General features: G+C 43.1%; 1 protein-coding gene across 1 annotated transcript in view; it reads right to left on the minus strand.

Moving 5' to 3' along the window:
- Positions 1 to 1,132: 1,132 nt before the first annotated feature.
- LOC124110876 overlaps positions 1,133 to 25,555 on the minus strand; it is a gene marked incomplete at its 3' end in the record, with an annotated part of 34,293 nt that continues 9,870 nt past the window's right edge. Inside the window, exons 6-20 of the mRNA XM_048401034.1 lie at positions 22,956 to 23,174; positions 22,093 to 22,656; positions 20,618 to 20,673; positions 20,235 to 20,378; positions 19,693 to 19,775; positions 18,620 to 18,788; positions 16,292 to 16,484; positions 14,065 to 14,271; positions 11,712 to 11,933; positions 9,336 to 9,556; positions 4,959 to 5,035; positions 4,289 to 4,484; positions 3,455 to 3,590; positions 2,578 to 2,808; positions 1,133 to 1,378 (exon numbers count right to left, since the gene is read on the minus strand). Coding sequence (XP_048256991.1) covers positions 1,133 to 1,378; positions 2,578 to 2,808; positions 3,455 to 3,590; positions 4,289 to 4,484; positions 4,959 to 5,035; positions 9,336 to 9,556; positions 11,712 to 11,933; positions 14,065 to 14,271; positions 16,292 to 16,484; positions 18,620 to 18,788; positions 19,693 to 19,775; positions 20,235 to 20,378; positions 20,618 to 20,673; positions 22,093 to 22,656; positions 22,956 to 23,174 — 2,964 coding nt within the window. The remainder of the gene's footprint in view (positions 1,379 to 2,577; positions 2,809 to 3,454; positions 3,591 to 4,288; positions 4,485 to 4,958; positions 5,036 to 9,335; positions 9,557 to 11,711; positions 11,934 to 14,064; positions 14,272 to 16,291; positions 16,485 to 18,619; positions 18,789 to 19,692; positions 19,776 to 20,234; positions 20,379 to 20,617; positions 20,674 to 22,092; positions 22,657 to 22,955; positions 23,175 to 25,555) is intronic.

The following is a 25,555-nucleotide window of genomic DNA, read 5'->3' on the forward strand; positions in this document are numbered from 1 at the left end:
CGATTGCAGCCAGTTAACTCCCTTGCATCGGGAAGATGGATTTCGCCCCACATTAAGCCATCTTCCTTTAAAAGTCCAGTTTCCACCCTTGCCGAACTAGGCAGGAATTCCTTGGCTCTATCGTAGCGCCGGTGAGATTCCACCTCTCGTCTCACTTGCATTTGCTTGAAGCAAAACAGTGGCGCCCAGTCAAGACGATCTGATCGATAATCAAGGTCTGTATTGTGATAAAACGGGTCTTACATCGCGAAATGCGTGAGCACCTTGATTAAAAACATGAAAAGATTTGGAAATTATATGTTGACAACGAGTTAGCGGTGCACATGCTTTGCAAATCCTGCAATCGACCGAAATCTGCACGACAGTTTACGAACCGGATTTCGATTGCGATGCACGATTTTGATTGGACTATGCATAGACTCGTTAGTCCAGCCAAAATGTAACTCCATAATACCAGCCTAGATCGGCTAGGGTGGAAACTGGACTTTTATAGTCAGTTAACTCCCTTGCCTTGGGAAGATGACATTAAGCTGACACGCCGTGATATATATTAAATGTTGTTCAAGCAGCTCATCACTCTTTCGGGGGGCACGGGTAGCCCAGTCGTCTAAGGCGCCGCGATTGGCTGTGCAGAGTTGCGTCCCTTGGGCACGCCAGAAACCTATGATTATGGGTTCGAATCCCGGTTCGCCCCGATTATGTTTCTAGGTTTGTCAGCACCATATACCCGTGCTCGTGGGTTTCACCGAAGTGGTAAACGTCCGAGACCTGCATCACTTCGAGCTTTCCTCCCACATTAAGCTGACACGCCGTGATATAACTGGAATACTGTTAAAAGCGGCGTTAAACCCAACTCACTCACTAACACAACACAGCCAGTTGTAACCTACGATACCTCCCGGTCCAGGCCTATCCTCATACAATGGTACCTTTCGTTTTGAAACCAGCTTCAGCTGGACGTTCGTGTACACACATGAACCGCAGACTGACACATCCCTGATTTAATCGCGACATTATCAAACACTGAACCGATCGTCATAATATAAATGAATAGTGAAAGACGCGGGGATAAAATCACCCACTGCTCCCACTGTGCATATTCTCTGTCACTGAACTTGTGACAATGACTTACCTTTCATGACACTCTTTGTTCCCCACACTTCAACTTCACAAACAGTCAAAAGATCATTTGCACTTGTTTTTCTCGTCGCTCGCAAGACGACATAGCGCCCCACGGTGTCCCTGCGACATTGGATGAATTCACTGGTGGAAAAGCGGATATAACCATTGTAAAACTGACACAGCCTCGCTTTTGCATCTGGATCCGACGACGGATTGGTCATATACAGGTCCAGGGCGAAGTCGTGCAGTCCGGAGTCTGCAAGGAATTGAATCCACAGTTACAAGGAATGGAGTTACAACAGGCTTATCAGAAACGTGAGGGGAAACAGAATGGTTTGGGTGTTAGTTGATAGCATGTTTCTGTATGGAGAGTAACATCTAGTTGGTATTATCAGAGAGTCTATATACAAGGAGGGGGGGGGGGGGGGGGGGGGGGGGGGCACTCATTTCTGTGGGCCTCATGCACAATTTCTGGGCACGCCCGTTAGCATCAGATGGCTTCCACCTGTTATGACGAATATAGACTTTAAACAGATTATGAATGCTAACTCGGGTTCGTTGGTTGGTTTGTTGTTTAACGCCGCACTCAGCAACATTCCAGCTATATTACAGCAGTCTGTAAAATAATCGAGTCTGGACTAGACAATCCAGTGATTGATATCATGAGCATCGATCCACGCAGTTGGGATCGATGACATGCATCAACCAAGTCAGTGAGCCTGACCACCCGATCCCGTTAGTCGCCTCTTACGACAAGCACAGTCGCCTTTAACGGCAAGCATGGGTTGCTGAAGACCTGTTCTACCCCGGATCTTCACTGGTCTGCTAACTCAGGACAAAAAATACAAGGAGTATGTTTTGTGAAAAGGTGAGTTTAACTTTCTGTTGTTTTGGGACATGAAGTAGTTGTCATGAACTTGCTTTCGTTGTATTTGAAGTGACTTGTCCATCAACATCTGGCATCTGTTTGTATAAAACCTGAGGCAAAACTAGCTTGATCAAGTATTTGATAACTTATTTGATATTTAACTAAATTATGTTTTTTAAATATAAAACGTCAACGCGAGAGAACATGGATTGCTCAATAATATGTCAGTCCATATTGTTTTGACGTTTTGCATTGCTGCCAATTTCACTGTCATTATAGATGTGTTCATTCGTGTGTTAACTGGTACATATAAAACATCAACGCAAGAAAATAGCAAGTATTGATTATCCATTTGACGCCATAGGCAAATCAGATAAATGGATCCCTGAAAATCAGATCAAGTTCAAGTTGAGTTTATTTCGCAGAAAGACCAACCAACGGTGGTAAAAGAAAAAAAGAAGTATAATATAAGTTCATAATATGATAAGAATGTCAAGATGACGGGAGTATTGTGAAAATGCATATAGGGATGACACCAGGTGTTCGCGAAAAGGGTAAAGAATATCGAATTGTCGGCTCCAGCTTACCACAGTTCCCAGAGCACCCGTCCCGGCTCCTGGCGGATACCATCACACGTTTGATGTGGTAGTAGCCACCCGTATCCACCTGCCAGTAGGGAGCCTCATCCGCAGCAGCAGCTTGCCAGCAGGTCGACGACAGTGTTGTGTACGTCACGTTGCCATCGACCACGCCGTCACTAGCCAAGAGGTTGGATGTTGCAAATGTTGACTTGTTGAAGGAATAGTTTGCATAATTGTCTGAAGTCAAGAACGATATTTAATCAGGAATAGTCCAATATAACCGAGTGCTGATATAACTAACTGAGTGTTTGGCAACATGAGCAACGATTCACATCGCCATGTTACTTAGCACCATGTACCTGCTCGTTAGTTTCACCAAACCGGCACACGCCTTTAACATGTGAAGATCCGTGGTAGAATAGGTCTTCGGCAACCCATGATTGCCGCATAAGGCGATTATGCTTGTTGTAAGAGGCGACTAACGGGATCGGGTAGTCAGGCTCGCCGACTTGTTGATCCATATCATCGATCCCAATTGTGTGGATAGTCAGGCTCGCCGACTTGTTGATCCATATCATCGATCCCAATTGTGTGGATCGATGCCAATGATGTCAATCATTGGATTGTCTGGTCCAGTCTCGATTATTTACAGACCGCCGTCATAAAGCTGGAATATTGCTGAATGCGGCGTTAAAAAACCAACCAACCAACCAACCTTTAACATGTTCCAGATGATATATTACAGATTCAAATAATGTTCAGAACACAACTCACTCACTCACTCACTCTACTGCTGGAACAGATCTTGAAAGGGGGTGCAACTGACTTGGTTGTACAGTAGCTTTAGCGTTCGCAGCTAAATATAACGTGACGCTGTCCATACCTTTAACAACCCGCTGTCGCCAGTCCTGGTTCAACTTTACTTTCTTGATAAACATTCCCGTTCCGTCGATGAGGTCAATATTCGGCGATGACGTCATGTGGGGGACGGCGATGAGTGGGTGGTTATCTACCAGAAACTTCAATGAACATATAATTACCATAATTAGTCTTATACCGATTGTAGACCACAGCTTTAAGCTGCAAGGGTCAGGTGCCCCTTCACTGGCAGGACTCGTTGAAGAGTTTCCTCAATTTTTGCCAAGTCAGTTATTCAGCGTGTGTTAAATTGAAACAGTGCCAGTGTTCTTACATTTAGCTGAGTGTGTTTCCGTATTGTAGAAGTACCGTGAATATTCCGGTTAGAAGACTTCAGCAACACATGCTTGTCGTAAGAGGCGATTAACGGGATTGGGTGGTCAGGCTCGCTGTCTTGGTTGATGCATGTCATCGTATCCAATTGTATAGATCGATTCTTATGCTGACAATTACTGGATTGTCTGGTACAGACTCGATTATTTACAGACCGTCGTCATATAGCTGGAATATTTGTGAGTGAGGCGTTAAACAACAACGTCTCAGAACATATAAATCGTATTGTAAAAAACTATATCAGGAATAAAAATTGTATAATGCAAGCCTTTGGCACACATCATCCATGCCTGACCAGCCGTTCTCGTCAAAGACCTCAGAGGTTGCTGAAAACCAAAAACTGAATCCCGAGGGTGGGGTGTGTGGGTGTGTGGGTGTGTAGGTGTGTGGGTGTGTGGTTGTATAGGTGTGTGGGTATGTGGGTGTGTGGGTGTTGGTGTGTGTGTGGGGGGGATGTCACACGCACCTGGTAATGATCACTGAGGAACAGCACCACCACGTGGGCTAAGGTGCCATTCTTGAACAACTCAGGGGCGTCCGCCTCTATCGGTGCTATTCGCCCATCAATTCTGTTACGGAAGGTAACTTCAGCCCCTCCTTGGGCCCACTGTATATTGATCATCAACAATACGTCCGTTCCCGCCTGGAACAGTATATAAGACCTGCAACAAAAGTAAAATCAATTATTGCTTTGTAGCGAAACCGGGATAAGTCGAGGTTCCACGAATCAGTGAACAACCGTACTTCGAGACAAGAGGACTACGACCAAGTGCCGATGAGAATTCTTTCGCAATGATTTAGATATATCGTTTTTAACATTGTATCGAGTTAAAAGTGTTCGAGTTAGAAAGGTTTCCATTGTATACGTATTCGCACGACATATCCACAAAACTGTCAGCATTGATATTAGAATATTTTCTGCAAAATACTGACGACACACAACGGCCATATTGAAATTACATTCGAAGCGTTTGAATAAATTAGGGTTCATTTGACTTTCCGACAGGTGAACGAAAAATGCTATCGGAAACGTTTTCGTCGAAATCGACAGAAATATATCGTTTTGTGAATTGTGTCCACGTCAATATGACACGCCGTGATATTACATATCTACTATTCAAAGCGGCGTTAGTTACCCGCTTTCTCTCGATTCAAGCCACAGTTCATGTGCAAAACCAATCTGAAGTGGGCAAGGTATTTCAACTCGGCCAACCTAGGGAAAAAAGGACATACATGACGTAAAGAGATAACAGACGGAGGTATTAGAATGAACAGATCAACACGTTAAGAGACAACGGACAGGGCATTTACAATTGACAGATAATGACGTTAAGAAATAACACACAGAGTTATTTTAAGGAACAGATAAGGATGTTAAGAAATAACACAAGGAAGTATTTCAATGAACAGGTCATGAAGGTGAAATTGGCAGCAACACAAAAATGTCACCACAACATGGCTTGAAATGCCACGTGAAGTCCATTAACTTTGCAAGGTAAAAACATTTTGTTATGCGCCTTGTCGTGTCAGATCATTTCGGGGGGTACCCATTGCATGTTGTTTGGCAGACACATGATTCAGTTTGTTCTGTGCGTTGTGTAACGCTGCATACTATATGTCGGCGGCTTGAAGTTCATCGAGTCAAGGCAAACTAGTGGTTGATACGACAGTGCCATGTCCAAAACCGTCAGGTACGATGACATCCAATTTGCACCAGAGCCTGACCCATCCGATCCCCCCTTTACAACAGGGCCTGACCATCCGATCTTCATAAAACAACAGTCTGACCATCCGATACTCATTTTACAACAATCTGACCATCCGATACTCATTTTACAACAATCCGACCATCCGATACTCATTTTACAACAGTCTGACCATCCGATACTCATCTTACAACAGTTTGACCATCCGATACTCATTTTACAACAATCTGACCATCCGATACTCATTTAACAACAATCTGACCATACGATCTTTATTTTACAACAAACTGACCATACGATCTTTATTTTACAACAGTCTGACCATCAGATCCCTCCTTTACAACAGAGCCTGACCATCCGATCTTCATTTTACAACAATCTGACCATCTGATCCCCCCTTTACAACAGTCTTACCATCCGATCATTAACAACAATCTGACCATCTGACCCCCTTTTACAACAGAGCCTTACCATCCGATCTTCATTTTACAACAATCTGACCATCTGATCCCCCCTTTACAACAGTCTGACCATCCGATCATTTTACAACAATCTGACCATCTGATCCCCCTTTACAACAGTCTGACCATCCGATCATTTGACAACAATCTGACCATCTGACCCCCCCCCCCCCCCCCCCCTTTACAACAGAGCCTTACCATCCGATCTTCATTTTACAACAATCTGACCATCTGATCCCCCCTTTACAACAGTCTGACCATCCGATCTTCATTTTACAACAATCTGACCATCTGATCCCCCCTTTACAACAAACTGACCATACGATCTTTATTTTACAACAGTCTGACCATCTGATCCCTCCTTTACAACAGAGCCTGACCATCCGATCTTCATTTTACAACAATCTGACCATCTGATCCCCCTTTACAACAGAGCCTTACCATCCGATCTTCATTTTACAACAATCTGACCATCTGATCCCCCCTTTACAACAGTCTGACCATCCGATCTTCATTTTACAACAATCTGACCATCTGATCCCTCCTTTACAACAGTCTGACCATCCGATCATTTAACAACAATCTGACCATCTGATCCCTCCTTTACAACAGAGCCTTACCATCCGATCTTCATTTTACAACAATCTGACCATCTGATCCCCCCTTTACAACAGTCTGACCATCCGATCTTCATTTTACAACAATCTGACCATCTGATCCCTCCTTTACAACAGTCTGACCATCCGATCATTTAACAACAATCTGACCATCTGATCCCTCCTTTACAACAGAGCCTTCCCATCAGATCTTCATTTTACAACAATCTGACCATCTGATCCCCCTTTACAACAGAGCCTTACCATCCGATCTTCATTTTACAACAATCTGACCTTCTGATCCCCCCTTACAACAGAGCCTTACCATCCGATCTTCATTTTACAACAATCTGACCATCTGATCCCCCTTTACAACAGAGCCTTACCACCCGATCTTCATTTTACAACACTCTGACCATCTGATCCCTCCTTTACAACAGAGCCTGACCATTCGATCTTCATTTTACAACAATCTGACCATCTGGTCCCCCTTTACAACAGAGCCTGACCATCCGATCTTCATTTTACAACAATCTGACCTTCTGATCCCCCCTTTACAACAGAGCCTTACCATCCGATCTTCATTTTTCAACAATCTGACCATCTGATCCCCCCTTACAACAATCTGACCATCCGATCTTCATTTTACAACAATCTGTCCATCTGATCCCCCCTTACAACAATCTGACCATCTGATCCCTCCTTTACAACAGAGCCTGACCATCCGATCTTCATTTTACAACAATCTGACCATCTGATCCCCCCTTTACAACAGAGCCTTACCATCCAATACACCTTTTAAGAATCGAATAAGTAGGAGGGTGAGTCTTGTTTAACGCCACATTATGGCAGGATTTTGCTTATTGCGCACAAGTATTACAAAGAATGAATTGATTTATAAACATGCGCTAAATCCAATACTAGTGTAAGCTCAAAGCGTTGAATCATTATTACCACTGGCAGTGGATCAGTATGCTCTCAAAATATCATTCTCAGCTCCCTGGGTAGTATACAACCCAAATTGCCTATCATGCGCTAGAAGGTTAAGAGAACCCATGACCTCCGCGAACAAGTTCGGCTGGTGTGTTGCCTGTGTACGGTACACAAGACCACATGCAACCACTAGGGATCTGTTTTAACCCGGAATCCCCACACGCAGTTTCCGAAGGAATGATTTTCACAATTACGTTGAATATAATAACACAATAATAGTCGACTAAACCCTTTCCAAAAGGAAAAATCCATTTTACGAATCCGACTATATCATGAGCATGTACATGTAATTATGAATCGACCGCCTCCGTGGTCTAGTGGTAGAGCGTTCACCCGGAGAGCGGAAGGTCAGGGGTTCGATCCCCGACCGCGTCATACCAAAAGACGTTAAAAGATGGTACTTGTTGTAACCCTGTCAGGCGCTCGGCATTAAGGGGCTAAAACAAGGACTGGTCGGCTCGGATCCAGTATACTGTGTCTGAGTGGGGTATTCATGTTAAACTGCGGCATGGTATCTCAGTGAGCTAGCACTATAAATCGGCATCAGTCCGGACTAGTACAAGCAGCCACACAAACACACACACGTACATGCACGTCGCTATATAAGTGCAATAATCTTGGACGCGACGTCAAACCCCATTTCACCTCACCTCACCTAATTATGAATCACTGTCAAAGAGTGATGATACCACATGTTCGGGAATATTTTAGCATATCCTGCCCCGCCGGTGACACGCGTCACAAACACATACAAAGGTCAGTTGTTCAAAAGTCAAAAGAGATAATTCCATCGGACATCCATCATTTTTGTCACCGACGCGTCAAATTTGGAAATGTCCATCACATCCACCATAAAAACTACTGAAACCCTGACCAAACTACTTCACACTGAAAGAACACGCTCGATTGTACGCTATTTCATTATTTTTTATTTTCTCGAAATTTCGAGTTTTTCTCTCGTTTTCTTCGATCATATGTTCGTAATTTAAGCGATAAAATAACCGAAGCAACGAGAAAACATTTCGAAGTAGCGAGAAAGTACTCGAAATTTTGAAAAAAATATTTGAAATATTAAGAAATTTCGATTTTTATTAAGAATTGACTTTCACTTTGTGTGAGTTCATTGGAGTATGAACCTTCATAGAGTGAGGGCCAAACTGTATGAACGTTGGAGCTTGCGACTGGCCGATCATTGAAAGGTGAATAAAGATGCGTCAAACAGACACTAAGATAAATTCATAGATTGCTGGAGACGGTCAATGTCAGCCTAGGCACGGATCGAGTCGACACTACGATAGTTTAGATGTGCATTTCATCGTTTGTTCATTAGGATAGGCCGCAGCGAAGATATTCGTGAACAATCATGCAGTCTCTGACATTTCTTAATGTATACTGAAACGCTGAGACCAAGAATAAAGGTTCTAAATGATCAGAAAGAACGCTTATGTGTGTTTTCGTGCTAGGGAATTCCCAGGGGTTTCCCTGGGAATGTGGAAGTAGTCCGTCAGTGTTTACATCATTTCAAGAACGCGGTCTCGTGAAAAACGTAGGAACGTCAAATTGTGTCGTCATTATTATGAACGTCAATTTTGCGGTCATGTGACCGCTCTCTCGTCCAATGGAAAAGCCGTATATCGTGTAAACTTCAAATTAAAATTTTTTAAATAAATTAATGCTACTAAAGTGGCACCATTAGGCTTTCGTACGATTGTACCTCATAAGTGAGGGTTTTTTACACAACACCAACATGTGCTCACTGTCTTCTCTGTTCCAGCGTCCACCTTGATGCAAGTCTGGGGCCGGCCCTCCCAGCCCGCGACACTGGTACAGTAGAGCAGGTTGTTGTCGTCACAACCGCCGGAGTAGCCGTCGTCGCAGGAGTACACCGCCACAGCCGCGGTCAGCGAGTAGTGGACATCCACCATCGATTTGTCCAGTAAAGGGGGATCAGGACACAGGAAGGGGTTCCAGCCAGTCACTGGAAGATATCACTGCAGAATATTCACAGACGAAAGCGCGGATACAATGTGTGTGCTTAATGAAGTGCAGATCTCAGGGTGGTGAGAATCCCACAAGTAGAGAGGTCCTGTTCTCATGAGGTCTCAAGTGTCATGAGGTTGAATCTTGGAGTCGAACTCGCTACCAACAGACGTGTTCTTTAGTGAGTGAATGAGTTGGGTTTAACGCCTAATGTGGGAGAAAAGCCCGTAGGGGTGCAGATCTCAGACGTTTACCACTTCGGTGAAACCCACGAGCACGGGAATGGTGCTAACAAACCTAGAAACATAATAGGGGCGAACCGGAATTCGAACCCACAATCATAGGTTTCTGGCGTGCCCAAGGGACGCAACTCTGCACAGCGAATCGCGGTGTCTTAGACGACTGGGCCACCCGTGCCTCCGTGTTATTTAGTGACTGAAATACAGCTTGATAGAATGAACACAAGACAGTCAATGTTCTTTAACGCCGCAGTCAGCAATATTTCAGCGAAATCAATGAGGCCTGTAAATTATCGATATTGGACCAGCCAAACCATGTAAGACTGAAAGCTTGAACAAGTCCCAAGTCAAAGGTCTTGACTAACATACCCACCTTTGGTCGGCTCTGGACACGCAGGTGTCACTAGGTTAGTAATTGGCTACTGAAATATAGCTTAAGAACAGACTGACCATCCAATCCTCCCTTTACAAGAGAGATATGCCTTCCAATTTCCGCTTTTTAACATTCTGACCATCTGATCCCACCTTTTCAACATTCTGACCATCCGATCCTCATTTTACAACAGTCTGACCATCCGATCCCACCTTTACAACAATCTGACCATCCGATCCTCATTTTACAACATTCTGACCATCCGATCCTCATTTTACAACAGTCTGACCATCCGATCCTCCCTTTACAAGAGAGCTATGCCTTCCAATCCCCGCTTTTCAACAATCTGACTATCCGATCCCACCTTTTCAACATTCTGACCATCCGATACTCATTTTTCAACAATCTGATCATCCGATACTCATTTTACAACAGTCTGACCATCCGATCCTCGTTTTACAACAATCTGACCATCCGATACTCATTTTACAACAGTCTGACTATCCGATACTCATTTTACAAAGGTTTGACCATCCGATCCTCACTTTACAACAGTTTGACCATCCGATACTCATTTTACAACAGTTTGACCATCCGATCCTCATTTTACAACAGTCTGACCATCCGATCCTCGTTTTACAACAATCTGACCATCCGATACTCATTTTACAACATTCTGACCATCCGATACTCATTTTACAAAGGTTTGACCATCCGATCCTCATTTTACAACAGTCTGACCATCCGATAATCATTTTACAACAGTCTGACCATTCGATCCTCATTTTACAACAGTCTGACCATCCGATGCTCGTTTTACAACAATCTGACCATCCGATCCTCGTTTTACAACAGTCCGACCATCCGATCCGACCTCTACAACAGTCTGACAATCCGATCCGACCTTTACAACAGTCTGATCATCCGATTCTCATTTAACAACATTCTGACCATCCGATCCGACCTCTACAACAGTCTGACCATCCGATCCTCGTTTTACAACAATCTGACCATCCGATCCTCGTTTTACAACAGTCTGACCATCCGATCCTCGTTTTACAACAATCTGACCATCCGATCCGACCTTTACAACAGTCTGACAATCCGATCCTCGTTTTACAAGTCTGACAATCCTATCCGACCTTTACAACAGTCTGACCATCCGATCCGACCTTTACAACAGTCTGACCATCCCATCCGACCTTTAAAACAGTCTGACCATCCGATCCCACCTTTCCAACAGTCTGACCATCCGATCCCACCTTTCCAACAGTCTGACCATCCGATCCCACCTTTACAACAGTCTGACCATCCGATCCTCATTTTACAACAGTCTGACCACCCGATCTTCATTTTACAACAGTCTGACCACCCGATCCTCATTTTACAACAGTCTGACCACCCGATCTTCATTTTACAACAGTCTGACCACCCGATCCTCATTTTACAACATTCTGACCATCCGATCCTCCCTTTACAACAGTCTGACCATCCGACCCCCTGTATCCCCAGGGGGCGCGATTATCTCATGTTTATCTCACCGTCGGCTCCATACACCTCAATTTCGCAGACAGTGAGTATATCTCGGACACCAGCCATGTACTGCACTCTGACGAACCTCCCGATGACAGGCGCTGTGCACTGAATCCTCTCCTGATACGATAACTGGCCTGGTTTGGATGCACACGACTTGACAACAGCTGTGGGGATCACTTCCGGGTTCTGGGTACACACCACAATCTCGATATTTCGGAGTCGACTTTCTGAAATTGATGATGGAGAGACGTCACAGTTGGCTACAAGAACATATGTTTGTTTGTTTGTTGTTTAACGCCGCACTAAGCAATATTCCAGCTATATGACGGCGGTCTGTAAATAACCGAGTCTAGACAATCCAGTGATTAATAGCATGAGCATCGATCCACGCAATTAGGATCGATGACATGCATCAACCAAGTCAGCGAGCCTGACCACCCGATCCCGTTAGTCGCCTCTTACGACAAGCAGTCACCTTTTACGGCAAGCAAGTCCTATTGTGTTTGGCACAAGCGGGCATTGTAATTATCAAAATCTGCTGTTTTGTTTTGTTTTAATAAATGCCCGGAGTGTAAGCTGTTCAAGTTAATTTTTCCAGTATTTTCTTACATGATACAAATGAAACTGTTGGAGATATTGTACAGTTGTGACCATGTGAGTGAGTGAGTGAGGTGGGTTTAAAGCCGCTTTTAACAGTATTCAAGTTTTACCGCGGAGTGTCAGCTTAATGTGGGAGGAAAGCCCGAAGCGATGCAGGTCTCAGACGTTTACCACTTTGGTGAAACCCACGACCACGGATATGGTGCTAACAAACCTAGAAACATAACCGGGGCGAACCGGGATTCGAACCCACAATCATAGGTTTCTGGCGTGCCCCAGGGACGCAACTCTGCACAGCGAATCGCGGCGTCTTAGACGACTGGGCCATCCGTGCCCCCTGCGATCATGTGAATGACACTATTGACACCTTAAACCTTGACATCCTTAAATAAGATTAACAGCGTTGTCCACATGGATGAATACACGGAGTGACACTGTCGACAACGTCTATACATTAAAATACAGGTGACTGGCAACAATGCTGTTCCTTTGAGTAGAGGTAAATAACACTGTCGACAACGTCTAAACATTTAAATACAGCTCACTGGCAATAATGCTGGGCCTTTAAGTACAGGTAAATGACACTGTCGACAACGTCTAAACATTTAAATACAGGTGACTGACAACAATGCTGGGCCTTTGAGTACAGGTAGATGACACTGTCGACAACGTCTATACGTTTAAATACAGGTGACTGACAACAATGCTGGGCCTTTGAGTACAGGTAAATGACACTGTCGACAACGTCTATACGTTTAATTACAGGTGACTGGCAACAATGCTGGGCCTTTGAGTACAGGTAAATGCCACTGTCGACAACGTCTATACGTTTAAATACAGGTGACTGGCAACAATGCTGGGCCTTTGAGTACAGGTAAATGCCACCATAGCATTGTTTATTTGAATACATATGACTGCTACTATCAATTCAATTAATTCAATTCAATACTCGAAAACACACCAACGATAGTACATGAACAGACATATATATATTCAATACATGCAAAATGACAGGAAACATGTTTAAACTGTACATGAAGAAATTTAGAAAGATTCCAGAGTTTTCGCTTTGGGGGATGAGATTCTAATTTGTCCATATGTGGACTTTTATTGATTGATTATATCTGCACAGAAAATAAAGTTCGTTCCCAACAGTTTGCACACTCTTTCCCTTCTCGGAACGGTATCAATAACCCTTTACATTATAAATCAAGGAGATTAAATACTCTAGCATTCAGCTGCGCGTTTGGAATGAAATGAGATTAAGTTAGAAATAATGTCATCACATGTTAGAATTAGGTGAAGTGAGGTGAAATGGGGTTTAACGTCGCGTCCAAGATTAGTGTGCACTTATATATAGCGACGTGCATGCACGTGTATGTGTGTGTGTGTGTGCTTGTACTAGTCCGGACTGATGCCGATTTATAGTGTTAGCCCACTGAGATACCTTGCCTCTGTTTAACATGAATACCTCACTCAGACACAGTATACTGACTCCGAGCCGACCAGTCCTTGTTTTAGCCCCTTAATGCCGAGCGCCAGACAGGATAACAACAAGTACCATCTTTTAAAGCTTTTTGTATGACGCAGCCGGGGATTGAACCTTGGACCTTCCACTCTCCGGACTGACGCTCTACCACAAGACCACGGAGGCGGTTTGTTAAGACTTAGGAAACTTCAAATATTTTTCGTTTATCTCAGAGCGGTTTGTACGGAACACACAGAACACTGTGACTCCAAGATGACTACAGGACCCACCGAATGAGTCGCTCCTGGTTAAAATGACGGCTGTCACGTGATACAGGGATCCCAGGTCCACCATCACCCACGGCTCCATCACCGCCGTCATGAAGCAGTGGTTGTCGCTCACGTTGTTGTCGTTGTTGCCGTCAACCACTGTTTCCAGTTTGTAGAGAGAGTTCATGTACGCACTGGCAAACACTTGTTGATTTAGAGCCCGATTGACTGTAAAATGTTATAGACGGTGCATGCATTAAAACATTCCTTCTTGATATTTCCAAATGAAGTTGAGCTTAGAGTTCTCAAAATGGACGTACAAAGACCATGTTACACATACCAATTCGTCGAAACTACGCTTCTCATAGATTCTCATAGCATAAACCATCTTCCTGAGGCAAGGGAGTTAACTGACTGTAAAAGTCCAGTTTCCACCCTTGCCGAACTAGGCTGGAATTCCGAAGTATAATCCAATCAAAGTCGCTCAACGATCTAGACATCCGGTTCGTAAACAATTTCAAATTGCAGATTTTCGTCGTCTGCAGGATTATCAAAGCATGTGTCAACTGGACGTCGACAGATATCGTCTAAAGCTTTTCATGTTTTCAATCAAGGTGCTCAAATGGATTGACTGACTTTGTGAGGGAAGCCGTTGTATATCAATATAAATATTGATTATCGATCAGATCGTCGTGACCGGGCGCCGCCATTTTGTTTGAAGCAAATGCAAGTGATATGAGAGGTGGAATCTGATTGGTCAATAGGAGAGACACAGAAGGGAAATTACTCTTAATAGCAACTGGTGGCGCTACGATCGAACCACGAAATTCCAGCGTAGTTCGGCAAGGGCGGAAACTGGACTTTTGTAGTTAGTTAACACCCTTGCCGGGAAGTTGAGAAAAAATAGGTCATGTAGATCTAAAAAATTGTTTACGCCAGAAGTGGGGTTAACAGTCACGCTACCATCTCTGCGAACCAAGTATCCATTCATTGATGGGTGAACAGTTTGTTTAAAAGGAATATCACTTGCCTAAGGTTGGTTGGTTGGTTTGTTGTTTAATGCCGCACTCAGTAATACTCCTGCTAAATGACGGCGGTCTGTAAATAATCGAGTCTGGACCAGACAATCCAGTGATTGATAACATGAGCATCGATCCACGCAATTGGTATACGATGATATGCATCAACCACGTCAGCGAGCCTGACCACCCGATCCCGTTAGTCGCCTCTTACGACAAGCATAGTCACCTTTTACGGCAAGCATGGGTTGCTGAAGACCTATTCTACCCCGGATCTTCACGGGTCTTAGGAGACCCATGTGTTACATATGCTTCAGTGTGGACAGGACCAAAACTGTCAAGCGATAGGCCGTCGAACAATGTCCCCAACGTCACCAACGATGCTGAACTTACACAGGATCATATGTCACAAAGAACCCCATCGCGTTACAGTTGTGGGACTGACTTGGGTTTAACGTTGCCTTGACATGATTTCAATGTAGGTCATGTAGTTCAATGTAGGTCATGTAGTTCAATGTAGGTCATGCAGTTCAATGTAGGTCATGTAGATCAATGTAGGTGATGTAGATCAATGTAGGTGATGTAGATCAATGTAGGTCATGTAGTTCAATGTAGGTCATGCAGTTCAATGTAGTTCATGTAGTTCAATGTAGGTCATGTAGTTCAATGTAGGTCATGTAGATCAATGTAGGTCATGTAGATCAATGTAGGTCATGTAGTTCAATGTAGGTCATGTAGATCAATGTAGGTCATGTAGATCAATGTAGGTCATGTAGTTCAATGTAGGTCATGTAGATCAATGTAGGTCATGCAGTTCAATGTAGGTCATGTAGTTCAATGTAGGTCATGTAGCTCAATGTAGGTCATGTAGATCAATGTAGGTCATGTAGTTCAATGTAGGTCATGTAGATCAATGTAGGTCATGTAGATCAATGTAGGTCATGCAGTTCAATGTAGGTCATGTAGTTCAATGTAGGTCATGTAGTTCAATGTGGGTCATGTAGTTCAATGTAGGTCATTTAGTTCAATGTAGGTCATGTAGTTCAATGTAGGTCATGTAGATCAATGTAGGTCATGTAGTTCAATGTAGGTCATGTAGATATAAAACATTCTAAATGTAGGATACTAGAAAGGGTGAGATGGTTTAAAAGGCGAACATTGATACATAAACCCATCAGGCAAATATTTCATCTGTATTCTATACTTTAGACTTAAGGCAAATGTACTACCAGTGTTCACTGAGTCGATGGCGCCGCGCGTTTCAACGCCCGATTTACCGCGGGGGACGGGTGCTGGGGTCCCAGACGTTGTGAGCCGAACCTCCTTGAGCTCCACATCACCAGTGACCGTCAGCATCCAGAAACCGGAGAAGTTGGTTGGCGGGAAGAAAACATCATCCTGCTTGAATCCACTCAGGGAGAGCTACAATATGACAGGGGAGGATCGCATGAGTGTGGGTTAAATTACATAATTATGCCACATTAATTTGTTTAAGCTTTTTTGAGTGAGTGAGTTGGGTTTAACGCCGCCTTTAACAATATTCCAGTTATATCACGGCGTGTCAGCTTAATGTGGGAGGAAAGCCCGAGGTGATGCAGGTCTCAGACGTTTACCACTTCGGTGAAACCCAGGAGCACGGGACAAACCTAGAAACATAATCGGGGCGAATCGGGATTCGAACCCACAATCATAGGTTTCTGGCGTGCCCAAGGGACGCAACTCTGCACAGCGAATCCCGGCGCCTTAGACGACTGGGCCACCCGTGTCCCCTTAAGCTTTTGTGATTTTGTTTAATTATTTATTGTCAACCCTTCAGTTGTTTTATACAAGTTTGTTGTTTACCTGCTTATGTCTTTATGTACTAACAAATCAGTTATGCATCATCGGAAATGTCTGGATGGGCCTAAGTATTGATCACCACACATTTTTAGAAATGTCAACAGTTTAGCTGTGACGAACTAATGACTGTGAACAAGGACAAGGTCCGTGAAAGAACTGGTGAAGTAATGCTATTCCTTCATAATGGCCAGTGGCTTAACAAGAATTCCTTCACAATGGCCCGTGAAGATTCCGGGGTAGAATAGGTCTTCAGCAACCCATGATTGCTGTAAAAGGCAACTATGCTTGTCGTAAGAGGCGATTAACGGGATCGAGTGGTCAGGCTCGCTGACTTGGTTGATGCATGTCATTGATCATAATTGCGTGGATCGATGCTCATGATGTCAATCACTGGATTGTCTCGTCCATACTCGATTATTTTACAGACCGCCGTCATAAAGCTGGAATTTGCTGAGTGCGGCGTTAAACAACAAACAAACACACATCGTAATAGCCAGTGACGTGATCACTAGTACTTCGTTAGAGTCAGTGACATCGTCAGTATTCCTGTTACATCAACCAATCACTGTTTATTCCATAACACCACTTTAAGTAGTACCGATGACAGTGGCAGAGGCAGCTCTAAAGTAACAAGGGGCACATGTGGCCCAGTCGTCTAAGACGCCGCGATTCGCTGTGGAGAGTTGCGTCCCTTGGGCACGCCAGAAACCTATGATTGTTGGTTCGAATGCCGGTTCGCCCCGATTATGTTTCTAGGTTTGTCAGCACCATACCCGTGCTCGTGGGTTTCACCGAAGTGGTAAACGTCTGAGACCTGCATCACTTCAGGCTTTCCTCCCACATTAAGCTGACACGCCGTGATATAACTGGAATACTGTTAAAAACGGCGTTAAACCGAACTCACTCACTCACTCTAAATAACATTATTTCAACTTTATATATTTACACTTTATATATTTACTAATTATTTTTATAACTGAAACATTTGTACACCAAAAAGTTGTAAGTTATATCAATATATTCAATACATATAACAAGGTCTCTTTAAATTTATATAGTTCACGTGCATTCACAAAAACAGTGCATTTAAACAAATGATGGAACAGTTAATATAACAAATGATTCCTGTTGTAGAAAAGGTGACAAAATCGGTATTCCTTCATGAGAACCGTAACGTCATCTGTATTCCTGTGACAAACCAAATCAGGTGATTGGTAGTCCTCTGATGTACCAGTGATGATGGTTGGTTGGTTTGTTGTGTAACGCCGCACTCAGCAATATTCCAGCTATATGACGGCGGTCTGTAAGTAATCGACTCTGGACCTGACAATCCAGTGATTGATAACATGAGCATCGATCCACGCAATTGGGATCGATGACATGCATCAACCAAGTCAGCGAGTCTGACCACCCGATCCCGTTAGTCGCCTCTTACGACCAGTGACGTAATTGCTGTCCCAATTGTATAGCAAGCGACATAATCAGTACCCTTGTGATACAGCCATGGACGTCATCAGTATTCTTGTGATGGTGCCATGGGCGTAATCAGTATGTCTGTAGCCTCCCTTCCAAAGTCAAACTTTTACAAAGTAATATTTTTTTTTTACCATATTCTGTAGATATAAAGCAGTTATTAGTGACATATTTTTAAATTTTCGGTCACAAAAATTGGTACAACACAAGTGTCAATGGAATCTCAGGTTGAAGTTTGAACTCACCCCAAGCGTGTCGTTGTTGAAGTTGATTCTCCAGTCGGTGTCTGACGACCTCTGGGACGCAGTTAACGTCGCGTTTCCTGTACCGTTGACGACGACAAGCACTCCTTCCGTCAAGTTTACCCGGAAGCTTAGGAGGATGGCCTCATCTTCTTTTAGTTCTACCCTGAAACTGAAATACATAACAAATAACGTTTAGTTTCTTTATCAGAGATTGAAGTGTCTTTGTCTTGATTTGTTAGTGGCAGGAAAGGATTGAAGCGCTGGTAAAAATCTTGTGCTGCAGCGGTCCGATTCAAAAGGAAGTTTGATTAGAGTTACCGCCCCTGGTGTAAATAAACATGTCAAAGATCGTTCTAGATGTTTCGTGATCTGGCAGTTTCTAGAAGGCTGGCTGTACTGTAGGTGAGGTGAGGTGAAATAGGGTTTAACGTCGCGTCCAAGATTATTGCACTTATATAGCGACGTGCATGTACGTGTGAGTGTGTGTGTGTGTGTGTGGCTGCTTGTACTAGTCCGGACTGATGCCGATTTATGGTGCTAGCCCACTGAGATACCATGCCGCAGTTTTACATGAATACCCCACTCAGACACAGTTTACTGACTCCGAGCCGACCAGTCCTTGCTTTAGCCCCTTAATGCCGAGCGCCAGACAGGGTAACAACAAGTACCATCTTTTAACGTCTTTTGGTATGACGCGGCCGGGGATTGAATTCGCACCCCGTACCTTCCGCTCTCCGGGCGGACGCTCTACCACAAGACCACGGAGGCGGTGGCTGTTCTGTACCTATACAAGAGCGATAAAAGGACGATTTGGGTGGTGAGTTTGTGATCTTTAGCGTCAGTGTCTCATATTTCAAAAGTAAACAATATTAAGACAACAGTCACAGCGCCACAATCCCTTAGACGTCATGTATAAACCTTGCAATATATCGGACAAGGGACGTTGCTCATTATTTCAACCCCTTGTTTGTGAGGTCGAGAATTGATTATCTTCACGCACTCACTCACTCATTCACTTTGTCAAACCAACAAGCAAAGCTGATTCATGTTCAAGAATTGAAATTCAACCTTACTCATTCAATCCCTCAACTGTGAAAGAGAGTGAGCCTTGATCCGAGGGAGGGCAGTCGAGAGTGATGGAGTTGTTCGTCACATTCTGAAACATAAATGGAGTTAACGGTTCCTGTTTCGCAAGACAAGAACCTCTTCATGTCATTTTTTGTGGACTGAGAACCACATGTTTTGTTTGTTTATAAGTCGATAACAGCGCAATAATATCCATCACTTCGTCCTATAACAATTTAGAGAAACCAGTGATTGATATTATGACCATCCAATATCTATACATAATTTGATGTCGCCGAATTTGGCTTCTAAAGATTTGCATTTTAATCATTTACTATTCGTTAGTTGCTTTGTTGTTTTACGCCGCATTCAGCAATATTCCAGCTGTATTACGGCGGTCTGTAAATAATCGAGTCTGGACCAGACAATCCAGTGATTGATATCATGAACATAGATCAACGCAATTCGTACTTATAAGATGTCACATGTATTTTATCCGTGTGCTATACATTTCTTAGACATTAGATGGTTGACCGCTAGCGCCACGCACCTGCCACATTGCGCGACCACACCTAGATACCGGGGACCAAGTGTCCCTCCCTGCGCACCTGCTGACGCCGGACCCGGCACAAAAGACCTCGTCTTTCACTGCACAAGTATATCGTGCCACGGCAAGGGGGCCTTCGTAGTAGATCTAAAAAGGTTAGAGAACTAGCGAGAATGAGTGAGTGAGTGAATTAATGAGTTGACGTGAATGTACAGAAACGCTTACTATAATTATAATCAAAAGAGATTTCGTAACCCCCAAAAATATTTGTTAAAATACAATCTGTCATGGCACACTATACATGGGAGGGACAGTATTTCACGAAAATAAATTCATTAACACACTATACTTGAGCTTCAGTATTTTCTATATATTTATAAACATACCTGAGCTACAGTACCCACGGGCATAGGTGGCGCTACGCAGTCAAATGGACTCCTCACTGAAAAAGTGACTCCTCACTATATTATGTGTTTATATAATACAGTTAGTTTTGCTCTAAAATGTGTTCGAAAACAAACGTCTTATTCCATATCACAGTTTGGGCTCCGTGGTTTCAGGCATTGTACCAAAGATTCGAACCCGGCGTAATGATTGAGCACGCTGCCTACCCGCCACAATAGTATATAGCATGTTACATTGTCGATGTGTGTGAGTTACAGTGTATAGTATGTAAATATTGTTGATGTGTGTGAGTTACAGTATATAGCATGTATATATTGTAGATGTATGTGGGTTACAGTGTTTAGAATGTAGAATTTGTCGATGTGAGTTACAGTATATAGCATGCAGATATTGTCGATGTATGTGGGTTGCCGTGTGTAGCATGTAGATATTGTAGATGTGTGTGTGTTTCAATATATAACATAATTATAGATATTGTCGATGTATGTGGGTTGCAGTGTTTAGCATAGTGTATCTTCATATACCCGAACGAATCCGTATTTGCTGTGATGTAATATTGTAAGAAATGATAAACCAGTGTATGTTAAATGGCCCTGGTGATTTAAGAAGATTTAGTCGTGTATACATCATCCAATATAGGCTTTCATAGACGATGAACATATTCAGATAGGGGGCACGGGTGGCCAAGGGGTCTAAGGCGCCGCGATTCGCTGTGCAGAGTTGCGTCCCTTTGGCACACCAGAAACCTATGATTGTGGTTTCGAATCCCGGTTCATCCCGACTATGTTTCAAGGTTTGTCAGCACCATACCCATGCTCGTGGGTTTCACCGAAGTGGTAAACGTCTGGGACCTGCATCACTTCGGGCTTTCCTTCCACATTAAGCTGACAGGCCGTGATATGACTGGAATACTGTTAAAAGCGGCGTTAAACCCAACTCACTCACTCATTCACTATTAAGATACATACACATCTACACATACGTACTTTGATTGGCTGCTTAATCACTTTCCTGCCCTCGAGAGTTAATTGTTTGATTAACTCTCGCGTCGATACGAGTCGGAACAGAGTTGTTGATCAGACAAATCTCAGTGAGATATGATTGTTTGTTTGTTTATTGTTTAACTCCGCACTCAGCAATATTCCAGCTATATGACGGCGGTCTCTAAATAATCTAGTCTAGACCAGACAATCCAGTAATTGATATCATGAGCATCGATCCACGCAATTGGGATCGATGACATGCATCAACCAAGTCAGAGAGCCTGTCCACCCGATCTCGTTAGTCGCCTTTTACGACAAGCATAGTCACCTTTTACAGCAAGCATGGGTTGCTGAAGACCTATTCTACCCCGGATCTTCACGAGTCCAGTGAGATATGAAACCCGCATCGTCTTACTGCATGGCGAAACCTTGTTCATTTAAAAAAGCATTTAAAAAAGCTATAACCAGGCTACCTGTCGCCTTAAGCTGCTCCGCCAGAGAGCTGGTGATGGATGTCAAGTTATCCAGTCTTTCTGATAACGAAGTAAAATTCTCACAGGGACAAATATCCTGGACTGGGGTCGCAGTTGTAGACGTTGATGCCACAGTTGATGTTATCCCAGCCGAAACCGTGGTAGTCGTTGATGCCACAGTAGATGTAACATCCGTTGATGCTGTGGTTGATGCTGTCCCAGCCGGAGCCGTGGTAGTCGTTAATGCCACAGTAGATGTAACATCCATTGATGCCGTGGTTGATGTTGTCCCAGCCGAAGCCGTGGTAGTCGTTGATACAGCAGTAGATGTAACATCCGTTGATGCTGTGGTTGATGCTGTCCCAGCCGAAGACGTGGTAGTCGTTGATACCACAGTAGATGTAACATCCGTTGATGCCCTGGTTGATGTTGTCCCAGCCGAAGCGGTGGTAGTCGTTGCTGCCACAGTAGTTGTAACATCTGTCGAGGTATTTGGGTCTGTTGTAGACGTAGTCACCGGGGTTGTTGTTGATGCTGTCGTGGTTACCCCTGCCGTCGTTAGTACTGATCCCCACAAAGAGACATCAAATCATAAATGAACATCCACCTCAGCTGAAAGATGCTCTTTGTCGAAAATTTGTCTCATGTTACAACTGCGGATTAGGTCAAATTGACGCATCTTGTCAAACGATCATTAATCTTAAGCGAAATATTAATAATAAGTTAACTCTCTATATTAATACAACCTTCGATCGTTTGGAATGCTTTGAATATCGCCATTATGTAATATCCAAATATCTAATAAGTGATGGACACTGTCCTTTGTCACTGATAATTAAAAAACAATGTATTTAATGATATACTTTCGTCAACATCTGGTAAGCATCCTCGGATTTTAGTATCGAAAATAAAGCCCTTTGCGCATTCTTGAATGTCCATCGTCCTCTCGTCTCTGCAAATGAGATGATAGCGCGTGCTTGGAATGCCGGGATACTGAACCTTCCCATCAGGCTGCCCAATACAGGAAGCGGAACACGCCATACAATACTGCCGCCCCAGACACTGTCCTATCCTGTAGTCACCTTAACAGAGGGGAAGTATGAAACATCAACGTGAGAGAATTATCAATCTTGAGCATCGCCCTAAACTATGGAATATTGTAAGGGACATTCTCGCGATCTCGCGCATTCTCGTGTGTTGGGCATATTTAGCTCGTTTCCAAAGGTCGAGATCGCGAGAATGCGAGATCGCGAGAATGTCCCTTACAGTATTCCATACTAAACAGATTCCATTGGGTGTAAACGGCAGAAGAGTGGTAACAATAATGAATGGATCACTGAAAATCAGTCATGACACCTGGTGTTCGCGAAAAGGGTGAACTACCGTTAGCACAAGCCACTCACGCAATTAGCCTGAACAAGTAAGTGTTTTTTTGTCTGATAAGGTGATACTATTAATATTTACTGCAGAAAAGAGTATTGCTGATATCCATACAAAATTAAATTTCTGTATGGATTGGGATTGATCTGTGTGGAAAGAATGAGGTACTTAAGAATTTTGGTGAAAAGTTACAAAAACAGCGCATTCGGTTCCAAATTCAATTTAGCGCGCTTAAATCTACAGGTAACCTAGCTCTAAACTGAAAACACAGTATGTTTATCTCCTAATTATCATTGTTTAGTAAACTATAAAGAAAGGATATGATAAAACAAGCCACATTATGGAATGCAAAATGAATGTATCATTTCGGACATGTGATTATTTGTACGGATTAAATCAGACTGTTGTTGCTGGAAATATATACTGACGCGCAAAAAACCCCAAAAAACTTCCCACTTTTAACAAATTAATTGGTTCGAATCCTTATCAGTTTTTTAAATGTTTCCTGTCTGACAACGTTCGCCCAAACACTACAACGCTCTCTAGGTGTGACATTACTGCGAAAGGTTTGTGCATTTCTCAGAACACCACAAAAATGGTAAAACATGTTTTTCGGACCCAACACAAAATCCATGTGCAAAATGTTGAAACAAATATGGCAAGACAACTGTTTGATATGCTGAATGCAAAATGCACACAAGAGAAATGCCACGTTTATCTTTGGAAGAGCGAGAGAGAGAGTCATTGGTTTGACCAGAATAGGAGCGTCACAGACCCGTATTGCAAGAACCTTCGGCTGTTCCAGACGCACGGTGTATGCCCACAGTATAATTATATTTTCAGGAGCGGTTGCAAATTTGTTTAACAGTTTATATTCTAATTAACATAGCACTGAACATAAACATTGATAGTTTTTGATAATAATCGATATAAATATGCGTTAAGGGGGATATATTTTTTGGTTGTTTAACGCCGTACTTAGCAATATTCTATCTTTGATAATGTCATTGAGTATTCTACTACCACTTTATTGTATACTATCATTGTTATTGATGTGCAGCAACTTGTAATGATTTGTAAACCTAGTTAATTGTGTGATACAAATGTTGATGTATACCATTTGTTATTTGTTTGTTGGTTTCACACTAAATTTTACGTACAGGTTGCGTGGTTAAGATATTGGGAGCCTGACCATCTGATCCTGTTAGTCGCCTCTTACGACAAACATCGTCCATTCTAAGGACAAGCATGGGGTGCTGAAGATCCATCCTAACCCGGATATGTATGGGTCCAAGTGGAATGTACATAAAAAGGTATTTCTGTATATTTACTTCTTAGATAGTCGTATTTTGAACATACTAAAATTAAACACATCTTCAATCAAATTAAAATCACAAATTCTCAAATCCCAAACTATGTTTCTATGTCTACCTACTTCAATCAGATCTGTGAGGGCTGCATCTACATTGCGCTAAAGTAATCTAACCCTTTCCAAATGGATATCAAACAATGGTTTTCTGTAACAAATGTTATATTTGGGATAACACTTTCTTTGTAAAGTACAGATTCTCTTACTTTTGGGGGGTTGAGTCCCGTCCGGGATTCGAAACCACACTTGCCAGAGTGAGGCACATAATCGCCAGCACACAAAGCCAGCGATCTAACCCACTCAGCCACCGAGGCTTCCACAAAAATGAAAGTCCGACAACTGGTAGTCTAGATCACGTACTTTGTGTACCCCTCTGACAAGTGTAAATTGGCACGGCTCCCATGGCCGAAAGCTATGAATAACACAATGCCATTTAGAAAGTGGTGCTGGCGATTAGGTGCCTCACTCTGGCAAGTGTGGGTTCGAATCCCGGACGGTTCTCAACCCCAAAAGAGTACGAGAATCTGTACTTTGCTAAGAAAGTGTTGTCCCAAATATAACATTTGTTACATTTGACCACTTTTTAAATGGCATTGTGTATTTAATGGTTTTCTGCGTTAATAATTGTCTTAAAAAGCTTGGAATAATTACATTATAGATAAACCATGGTTAAATCTTCGGGTACCCTTGCTCTACACTCTTCTTCCAGTTCTC

Source organism: Haliotis rufescens, unplaced genomic scaffold, assembly GCF_023055435.1.
Source record: "Haliotis rufescens isolate VD_foot unplaced genomic scaffold, xgHalRufe1.0.p SCAF_203, whole genome shotgun sequence".
In the NCBI taxonomy this organism is placed as follows: domain Eukaryota; kingdom Metazoa; phylum Mollusca; class Gastropoda; order Lepetellida; family Haliotidae; genus Haliotis; species Haliotis rufescens.